The sequence below is a fragment of the Nansenia antarctica genome (assembly GCF_963989245.1).
Source record: "Nansenia antarctica genome assembly, chromosome: 9".
NCBI classification, from domain to species: Eukaryota; Metazoa; Chordata; class Actinopteri; order Argentiniformes; family Microstomatidae; genus Nansenia; species Nansenia antarctica.
In genome coordinates this window covers 17,349,303-17,360,635 of record NC_137679.1, presented here as the reverse complement: position 1 = coordinate 17,360,635, position 11,333 = coordinate 17,349,303, and the positions used below count along the sequence as shown (strand labels likewise).

The 11,333-nt window shown below is 42.0% G+C and overlaps 1 protein-coding gene across 1 annotated transcript in view; it reads left to right on the top strand.

The window, feature by feature from the left end:
- Positions 1 to 11,090, top strand: part of LOC308165407 (acyl-coenzyme A oxidase-like protein) — a gene marked incomplete at both ends in the record, with an annotated part of 29,894 nt that extends 18,804 nt beyond the window's left edge. The window contains one exon of the mRNA XM_080539565.1: positions 11,040 to 11,090. Within this exon, the coding sequence (XP_080395691.1) occupies positions 11,040 to 11,090 (51 nt within the window). The remainder of the gene's footprint in view (positions 1 to 11,039) is intronic.
- Positions 11,091 to 11,333: the final 243 nt, after the last annotated feature.

Below are 11,333 nucleotides of genomic sequence, written 5' to 3'. Positions count from 1 at the left end.
TTTTCCCCTCCCATATTATTTCTGCGCCCCCCCTGCAGTACCCCCGCGCCCCACTAGGGGGTCGCGACCCACAGTTTGGGAAACGCTGAGTTAAACTATGCAGAGAATGGGTGGGGCATGTATTCTTTAGTGCTGGGTCTTCTAACAGTAAAGGGGTAGCCATACTAATTAACAAAGGTTTGCAATTTAAGCTAAGGAAGGAGGTTAAAGATGAGGAGGGCAGATTAGTTATAATATTGGCTGACATACAAGGTCAGACCCTGATATTGGCCAATGTATATGCACCGAATGCAGATAATCCTAGTTTCTTTGCGGACTTGGAAAGTAAATTGTGTGATATTGGACAGTACCCTATAGTTTTAGGGGGAGATTTCAATAATGCCCTAGATAAAATCCTGGATCGCAGTAAGCCAACAGGAGGTAGAGAGACTGATTCTGTTTTAATTATTAAGAGAATATGTCATTCCATGGGCCTTGTAGATGTATGGAGGCTGAACCATCCAGTGGATAGGGATTATACTTTCTATTCAGGAGCACACAAAGTATACTCGCGAATAGACTTTTTCCTTATTTCGAGATCCTTATTGCCCTCCATACTGGCCTGCACTATTGACAGCATTCTGTTGACCGACCATGCTATGGTTAGATTAGATATGACTCCATATCGAGAGACCATGAGGTCACGAGTGTGGCGCTTTAACTCATCGCTGCTACGGGACGTTGGTTTTAGGGAGGAGCTTAGGGCACAGATCAATCTATACTTGGAGACCAATGTCCCTACGGCTCCCTCCGCCATAGTAGCATGGGAGGCCATGAAGGCTTTTCTCAGGGGATTCATTATTCAGTACTCCTCTCATAAAAAAAAGGCTTCCACTGCTAAACTTCTAGATTTGGAAAGGGAAATTAAGAATATAGAGGATAAATTAAAAAGGAATATATCTGACGTGCTTTGTAAAAAACTGACTCATCTTAAGTATGAATATAATACTATAATATCTAAGAAAACTGAGTTTCTTCTGTTTAGAGCTAGGCAGACTATTTTTGAATCTGGGGACAAGGCGGGAAAATTCTTGGCTAGATACATTAAACAGAAAGAGTCTAAATATATTATAGCAGCAGTGAGGGATGCAGAAGGGACATTGGCAACTGAACCTAGTAAGATAAATGACATCTTCAAAGACTTTTATATAAACCTCTATACGTCTGAAAGCACTGCCACGGATGACGAGATAGTATCCTTCCTTGATAATTTGAACCTCCCTAAACTGAGTGGTGCACAACAAGAGGAGTTAGAGTCACCTATTAGCTCACAGGAGATTATTGAAGCAATCAAGGCCCTACCAGCAGGCAAATCGCCTGGCCATGACGGCTTTACAGCTGAATTTTTCAAATGTTATGCTGAAGATCTCCTGCCATTGTTTGAAAAGATGCTTACGGAGGCTTTTGAAAGTGGTAGGCTACCTCAGTCTCTAAATCAAGCAATTATTACACTTATATTGAAAAAAGAGAAGGATCCGACTGATTGCAAAAGCTATCGTCCGATAAGTTTGATCTCAGTCGATTGTCGACTACTATCTAAAATACTTGCTAATAGATTAGATAAAACACTTGGGTCACTTATCCATCCGGACCAAGTGGGCTTTATTAAACGTAGAAATTCTTCTGATAATGTGAGGCGCCTTATAAATATTATGTGGTTTATGCGAAATTCTAACAATCCAACAGCGGCCATCTCGCTCGACGCTATGAAAGCGTTTGATAGGATAGAATGGAGATACATGTTTCAAACATTGAAGGCTTTTGGGTTTGGCCAAACATTTCTGAGATGGATTGAGATCCTTTATGAAGACCCGGAGGCAGCGGTGAACACAAACGGTCTAATATCATCCTATTTTACACTTGGTAGAGGCACTCGGCAGGGCTCGGCGCTGTCACCGGGTCTCTTCTGTCTAGCCCTCGAACCCCTTGCAGTAATGATTCGTAACAACCCGAATATTCCAGGAATTAGAACATATGAGTCCACGCATAAGCTTATGTTATATGCGGATGACATATTATGGCTTGCCTCGGACCCAGGTAGATCTGTCCCAGCACTTTTAGACAACATCGAGTCCTTCTCCAAGCTATCAGGGTACAAGGTCAATTGGTCTAAGTCCGAGGCTCTTCCACTAACTTCGTATTGCCCTAAGACTTTATTCCAGGCAGGGTCTTTTCAGTGGCCTATGGAAGGTATAAAATACCTAGGTATCCTTTTTCCTCATCAAACCAGCAAAATAATAGAAAGAAATTTCGACCCACTTTTTAAGAAAATTGCTTTAGATACAGAAAGGTGGTCAACACTATTTCTATCATTATGGGGGAAAGTCAATGTCCTGAAGATGAACTGTATCCCGAGATTGAATTACCTGCTCCAATGCCTTCCTATTGCCATACCCCAGGTGTATTTCAAAAGGTTTGACCAAATTTGCAGAAAGTTTCTATGGAATGGTAAACGTGCTAGGATAAAGTTGGAAAAGCTCCAAGTCCCGATCAATAAGGGTGGTATGGGTTTACCTAAACTAATATTGTTTCACTATGCCTACTGCCTGAGACACATTGCTCAATGGACACTGCCACCTGAAAGGGCCCCTCCTTGGTTTGAGATTGAGCAAAAATTGCTTTCCCCTATTGCCCCTATAAATTCTATGTCCAGCAAATTATCATTTGAATTACGATCCCATCCTATAATAGCCAACCTCTACAATGTATGGAAGAAAATATGTAAGTCCTTTAAAGTAAATGTCTATCTTAACTCTGAATCCTGTATTTGGAATAACCCCAAATTGCAAATAAATAAGTGTTCCTTTATATGGAAGGAATGGGTAAGAAAAGGAATTGTAACATTAACAGACATATATGGGGGAGATGGTCTGAAATCATTTGAGGAGTTGGTTAATGAATATGGGTTGCCTAGACATGATTTTTGGAAATACTTGCAACTCCGCCATTTGCTGGACAGTATTCTAGGTAAAGGAATCACACCTCAACAGTCAACTCTTCTGTCTGAGATTACAAAGATAATGGGTATGGGACATGAGGCGGCTATCTATTATAAAATGGTTTTCCAACAGACGGTTAAGGTATCCTATGCATTGATGGTCATTTGGTCAGTTGATTTGAAAATTGATTTCACAGAAAAAGAATGGGACAAAATATGTGAGAACATTAAGAGAGTATCGAGAGCAGTGTTGCCACAGTTACTTTGAAAAAGTATTCTGATTACTGATTACTGATTACTCCTTTAAAAAGTAATCTAGTTACTTTACTGATTACTTGATTTAAAAAGTAACTAAGTTAGATTACTAGTTACTTTTTTAGTTACTATTGGCAGCTGCCTAGGCACCCGACCCCCCCCCCCCCCCCCCGCAACATAAAAATGAAAACTGGTTTTGCCAAAACTCACTTTATTTTAACAGTAACTTAAATTACATAATTAAACTTTAAACAATAACTTAAAACAACAAAATAAAGAGTCTTTCTTTGCCTCACCCAACATAAATACTTGTTTTTAAACAATAAAATAAATATAATCTTTATTTAACACAGTAACTAGCAAGGAGTGGTTTCACAAAACCTAAAACCTACCCTGACCATTCAGATATGATCCTAATATAATCCTAATCCTAAACTGGGTGAGTCTGAGTTTATCAATGAAGAGTGAACTCAGCTGTCAAGACTGGAAGGAGGCCATGAACACGCTATGGAGGCCATGAACACGCTATGGAGGCCATGAACACGCTATGGAGGCCATGAACACACTATGAGTGAAACAGTGGAAAGGGGCGAGTAAACCAGTGGTTGTATCTCATTAACAGAAGCTTCTCAAACCTCTTGTCAGAAAGTCTGTTCCTTCTAGGCGTGAGCACCAAACCTCCCAGACTAAAGAGCCGCTCTACAGGAGCGCTAGATGGGGTTGGAGTGTTATACTTCAAGAAAATGTTCTTAATGTTTGGATACTGATTCAGAATCTGAAGCTCATGCCCTGACCTCAAGTAGTCCATGACTTCCTTTTCTGCCGAGTAGGTCTCCTCTGGCTCCGCCTCAAAAGCAAAAAAGTCCATCTCGCCTTGGTTGGCAGTCGTGGTGGGTACACTGGCAGGGCTCTGTGCTGCAGGAGCAGTTTTGCGACATTCTGCTGTGAGAAGCTCCTTTACTTGCTCCCTCCTACCTTCATCTCTCAGCCATCGGAGTTTGAATTTTGGACAACTAGCAGCTGCGAGAAGGGCATCTTTGTTGTCCAGCACACTGGCAAAACGAGTCTGGATAGCCTGAAAGATATAATTTGATATGTTTATTATTATCTAGTTGTAGCCTATAAGGTCTATTATTTATACCTTTATTTACTAATTATGTATGCAATTAGTTTGTGCAACTGACAACCTACATACTGCAGTATGGTGTGACTCTGCTCCATGTTCATGAATAGTGCAATGAAAATGTATTTATTTATCTTTAAGATGGAACAACATAGCATACCTGCACTATGGCATCTGGAAGGCCTGCAGTCATCTTGGATAGGGTGTCTTTCACAGCAAGGGTCTTCTGCATCAGGACTTCAAGTGTGGGCAGTAAAGTCCCATACGGACAGTCACCTTGTAGGATATCCAGTGCTATAGTTAGAGGCTTCATGACGGTACAGTACTCATGCAGGTACTGGTACTCCTGGTCTTTGAAGCACTTCACTCCCAGCTTGTTGCACAGAGTAGTCAGCTCATTCATGGGGATTTCTGCGATTCTCTTTATGGCTTCGTAAAAGGAATTCCACCTTGTGGATGTCGGTACCAGGAGCTTTCTTTTGTTAACCTCCTCCACCGTTTCTGACGCAACGGTAGATCGGCTTGCTTTCGTCCAGAGAGCTGTGCATTTTGCTGTGCTGCTCCTATACACAGCCTTGCTCTCTGGTTTGGAAGTGATGTACTTCTCCACATCACTTGTAGAAATAAGGTTGAGGGTATGTGAAGCACACCTTTGGTGCGGGGGAAGAATCAGCTGGCCATCACTATCATCCTCAGCTGATAGGATTTCTGACACATCTAAAAAAGTGACATCATCCGTGGCCTCCTCCACCGTCTCATCATCGGACTCTGTGACAGCAGGCTGATAGACTTGAAATGCCTTGACAAAGTTAGATCCATTATCTGTCACTGTTGCTACTACTTTGTTGATTAGTCCATATGAAGAGTGAATGTTTTCGATTTCTGCACCAATAACATCATACGTGTGTCTACCGCGGATTCTCCTACACGCCAATGCAGCCTTGTTGCGGTCTAATGTGGATCTACTAATCCAGTGGAGCGTTACTCCCATATAGCTCCTATTGTTAGCTGTCCAAATGTCCGCTGTAGTTGACACATAGTCGACCTCGTTCAGCACAGCCTTCAGATGTTTTTCCATCTCTGCATACTCCTTCTCCAAGTACGAAGAAAAAGATGTTCTGTGAGGTAGCTCGGCATTGGTAGTAGTGGGGATCTTGTTAATGATGGCACGGAAAGAGGGCGAGTCAACTGTGTTTATGGGCAGCATTTCCTCTACAACATACCGCCCGACCAATTTATTCAACTCTCCCACACTTACAGGTTGTGATTTTGTAGGCCTACTGAAGTCCAGCTTTTGTTGCTTGAGCGGTGTGGGACCTCCCGCAGAAGTCGAGGCCGCGGTCTCTGGGACTTTCTCCGCGAGCTTGACTGTGCTGTGCAGAGATTCCAAATGTTTCTTTAAATTTGATGTTGTGGTTTTACCACAGGACAATATTTTCTTTCCAGCACAGAGTGTACAACGAACATTTATGTTCTTGTCATCCTTTGCTGACACAAACTCAAAATAATCCCTATATTTCCAGCTATTTAACGCATATCTCTGTTCTCGCTCCATTATACGCTTCTGTTTACACTGTGCAATCAGCGTGGTGATACACGTGAGCGATTCTGCTGCACCTCGTGTTGAAAACGTGATCACTGACGTCACTCCCCAAGACGCGAGAAAAGCAATAAATGTTTGTTTACTATCGAACATTACAAAGAAATACTGCATTTAGCCTAAGTTATGAGGTAGTAACGCAATAGTAACGCACAGTCACTCGAATAAGTAACTTTAATCAGATTACTGATTTGGAAATAGTATCGCGATAGAATACTCGTTACTGGGAAAAGTAATCAGATTAGAGTATCGCGATACTTAGTATCGCGTTACCGGCATCACTGATCGAGAGACATTAAAATTAGACTGATCCAGTTCAAGGTTCTTAACCGGTTCTACTGGACCCCCTCCAGGATGTTCAGGCTGAAGCTCAAGGACAATGCTGATTGCTGGAAATGTTGTAGGCCGGAAGGGACCCTGGTTCACTTACTTTGGGAATGTCCTATGATTCAAAATTACTGGCGAAAGATCCACGAATGGGTGCAAAACATTACCCAGGACAACTTTGAGTTTTGTCCGAGACTGTATGTTCTCAGTGATCCACAAATGACGTCTCTATGTGGAGCTGCAGAATTTATTCAGACCAGTATAATGGTTGGAAAACAAATCATTAAGAGACACTGGAGGAACGCAGGGGAGCCGTCTTTCCAGGAATGGCTTATGGAGTTGGCAAAGGTGGCAGCATACGAACAAATGTCCTTCAGGACTATGGACAGAAATGAACAATACACAGCAAAATGGGGAGGCTACTTGAGATATATTGCTAGTCGGTTGTAAGACTTAAGTTGACAAATTGGATAAGTGATGAATGTAATCTAGGGGTGCTTTTTTATTTATTTTTATTTTTATTGTATATTTTGTTTTTTTTTCTCTGTATTATTTCTGTTTGATGACAGCAAGACTTATTCGGTGATATTGTTACCATTTTATACAAAAGGTGTATAAGTCAAGAAATGTGTTAATTGAAAAATTCAATAAAATACTGATTACAAAAAAAATAAACATACAACAACAACTTTGTAAACAACTAAATGTGGAAAAGGTCCAGAGGTGGGAATACTTGCCAAAGGCACTGTATATTTATTTAGAGATGTAGATTGACAGTAAAAAACTGAGGAAAGTGGAGAACGTGTTCTGGTCTACCAAGGTTAATGACGCAGAAGTTCTTATAATGCTTTTCAGCGACATGCTCATTCTTCTATTTGTTTCTTTAAAAAAAAGAGCAGAAAATCACCTTAAGGTTCAGGTAATGTTCCTCACTGCTACAGTGGATGTTGCACGGGTGGTCCTGTATCAGGGATAAACTAAACAACATTCAACACAATGTATATTCCAATGAATTAATCAATGAACTTGGCCTACATAAGAGAGAGCCTCTACCTCCTGAGACACAGTCTCTACCTCCTGAGACACAGTCTCTACCTCCTAACAGTTATTTTACTCTTTAAATTCTAATAATAAAATAAAAGAGGGTATTATGTTAATATTGTACGCTTGAATAGACTAGACTACTGATGTGTATTTTGGTAGACTGAAAAACTCCAGCCAGCACATAGTAGTTTCATGTGCACGCACAACACTCCACTTGCTCTCTGAGAGTTAGCTACACAATATGTACATTGTACAGTATTAAGACACATTAATAGGTGATACATGCAGTAGTAGAATGTTGTGATACATGCAGTAGTAGAATGTTGTGATACATGCAGTAGTAGAATGTGTCCTCTCGCTATATGAATTTGCCTCTACAGGGAGAGAGCCTTTGTACCGAAAGCTCGGTGCATTTCTCTCCCTGGTCCTCCTCAGAGCGAATCCAAGACTGTCCTAGTGGTCCTTCACTGGTTGTCAACGTGAGGTCTCGCCGGTATTAGCCCTCACGGGTATGACCTGAAAATGTCCAGAACCATAACACACGTTGGCACCAGAAACACCACTGGTGCATGCTTAAAACTAACAAGAGAAGTGATGCAGTATCAGCGCGCATGTCACGACCAGAGGCCATAACATCTATAATATATTAGTATCTGGCCCAGATCGCTTAAGATCCCATCCAGAAAAGCGTATCCACAGGAGTGTTGTATAATGTATTCTACTGTACTGTATGTATTCACCAATCACCGCCGTGACGGGGTTAAAGAACAGCTAGTGGTAATTTCCCACTAGGGAGCTATAATACATTTATAGCTATAAGACCTACCTCATATAACAACTATATATGATATAGCAACTGTAACTGCTGTTCACTGCTCGACAAGGCGGCTAGCTCGCCTGGCTAACTTCTTCTGGAGCAACCTAAGCTAGACTGGTTTCCATTACCAACATTAGCTATCTAGCATGTCCGCTAGTCTCATAGTAAGTAGCCCATCTGTCAGAAGCCCTTTTCTCACAGACATGACGGTAAAGTGCCTGAAAACAGTTCCCGGTATAATTGTGTTATTGTTTGCTTGACCCCCGGTATACGCAGGCCTTGATTTAACGTGGTTTACACGCTACACTCAGGGTACACAGCAGTGTCTCCCAGTACACATAAACATAGCCGACCAACTTCTCCTTCCCTACCTGGCTAGTGCTGCATTGGTCAATATCAACTTCACTAAGCCCGACCTGTTGTAGTCGATGTTTGAGGTCTGCGGACTCGTTCTGTCCCTTCTCTGGCTCTGCTTTTTCAGGTTGGCTAGTACCTTGAAAAACTTCAAAATCTTCAACCGCCAGACAAGGGAACACATCCGCCAGCTTGCTTTTCAAGGTGATAGGTTTGTCTGACACATTTGAAACTTTCATGGGCACCCAGCTGTCACCCCACAAGGGTGTGATGACACGTCCGACCATGATATTACGAGGCATAGATTTGGACGAGGTGGGCTCGACAACCACTGTACTACCCGGTGACATGGGGACATTCTTTGGCAATTTACCCCAGACTAGATGTTCTTGCCTCGCCAACAGGGTGACTGACTGCTGGAGTTTTACACTTCCAACCCTTTCCGGAATATCCTTGCCTCTCCACCGGGATGAGTTCGCCATGAGATTTAAGAACTGCTCACACTCTGGAAGAAGATTGCCACTGGATACAAGACGCCAATAATCATTGGTTGTTTTGAGCTGATGCATGAGAAATCTGATCACATTTGTGCCTAAGATCAAGTCGTCATGTTGGCCGGGCAACACAAGGATAGGCGTAATACAGCTCTTGGCGCTTTGCAAACTGAACTTTAATGTATAAAAAAGCAAACAATGAATACAGATACTGAGGTACAGATACTGAGGTACAGTAAATAAGGCAACAATCATACAAAGTGCTGTTTCTTCATGAATAATGGAAGCTACCAGAACAACTTAAGGTACAGAACATGAAAAGAAAACAAAGGACCAGGGTAGAAACGAACAATAGTAACACGCCTGATATTGAGTTCAACTCAGATGGCTGTTGGTTGCCAGAGAAGTGTAGATGACAGAAATTATGAATGTGTTTTTTGATACAAATCAAAACTTGAGTGAATCTATATGATCTATATGATCTTCCTGCTTATACAACAATCAATAAATCATGTATTCAGAGGTAGAGATGGACAACACACTTCTAAAGGAGAGGGACAGACTGATAGAGGATAAGAATAAGACTCTGGAGGAGATGAACAGTTAAGATGGTCTGTCTGCTTATTTAATAACTCTGATGTTCTAATCCCAACCAAGGGTGTTAGGAACATTCCAAAATGGAGGCTCTGCTGGACACATAAACACACAACAACAACAACAACAACAAGTACCCTCACAGTGACACACAAACACACAACAACAACAAGTACCCTCACAGAGACACACAGGTAGACACAGGTGAGTTACCGTGGTAACAGAGGTGGACGGGTCAGTCGAGGTAAATCACTGGATGAAAGGCTAGGAGGTGAAAAGCAGGATGGGAGGATGGAGCAGGTAGAAAGGAGGTGAAGAGAGGTGGAGGGAGACAGATAGGGTGTCAGAGGGGGGTAATGACGTGTGGATGGATGGCTGTGAGTGCTGTCAGGGGTACCACATACACGCCTTTGACCTTGTGTGTAGAGTAGACACACACACACACACACCTTATCCCTCATCATAGTGTTTGAGGTTTGGGGGGGGGGGGGGTCAGGTGTAGAGAACAGTGCTGTTGTAACACCCATCCACTGACTTTCCTTCCATTCCCCCTCTTTCCTCGACTCTTCCCCGTCTCCCCCTCCTCTGTCTCCCCATAATATCAATTGTTTTGGCTTGGCAATAATGTTGAGGGGGGGGGGGGGGTCATTTGTAAAGATCAAGGTATCCATCTTCTATCTTTTGTATCCAATCATTGAACAATATTTAAAAGAAGTAATCAAAATGATCATCCCCAATGTGTGTGAATGGTTGAGTCTTTGTGAATGGAAAAAGAGTTGATTGTGGTAGTTGTATGAAAGTCTCTGCCCAAGCAGAGATCTGGAGTCGGAATAAGAAGGGTAAATATTTTTTCTTTCTTTTAATTTTTTTAATATGAAGGTTTGTACCGCCAATACTGTGAAGAATCCATGAGGGGTTAGGGTCTCTCTCCTTCTCTGTATAGCTCATGAAGTAGCATTTGCAACAAAAAAAAAACTAAGAATACATGAAGGGTTTAACTTTGTTTCCAATGTTTTCTTTTCTACTTCCAGTATTTAGTTTAACAACAATGTATGTACAAAATAAAAACATTTATTAATTCAAACCAAAAGTTTAAAACTAAATCCTCAGCAAGACCTCATGTTTACAACATTAACATTTACATCCATAATATCAACTTTTTCCCTCAGCTTGGTGCCCGGCCAACATGACGACTTGATCTTGAGCTCACGGATGATAAGCCATTCCGCCTCCCCTACCGGCGCGTACCTCCAGCATATATGTAGGTGGTCATAGACACACACACACACACACACACACTCAGTACTCAGAGGGTCAGGATCAGGCCTAAGTGGAGTAACAACTCCCCCCTCTCCTTCACAACAACAGCTGATACACAGATTCATCAGCAGGGAGTTTTTCAGCAGGCAGGGAGTCAGGAATAGGGACTTTTTGTTTTGTTTTTATCTCCGTAGCGTCTCTGGATCGTTTGTGTCGGACAGGACACGAGGTCTAACAAGGTGTGAGGGTTTATCTGTAGGCTGACACATGTTGTACCAATAGTTGAATGGTTTCATAATCTGCACCTTTTTTAGTGGCCTTTTATTGTGACCATCTTAAGGCACACAGTGCAATAACCACGCTGTCTAATCAGCATCTGGATGTGCCACACCTGTCAGGTGGATGGATTATATAGATAAAGGAGAAGTGCTCACTAACACAGATGTAAACAAATTTGTGAACTAATTTTGAGAGAAATAGGCCTTTTG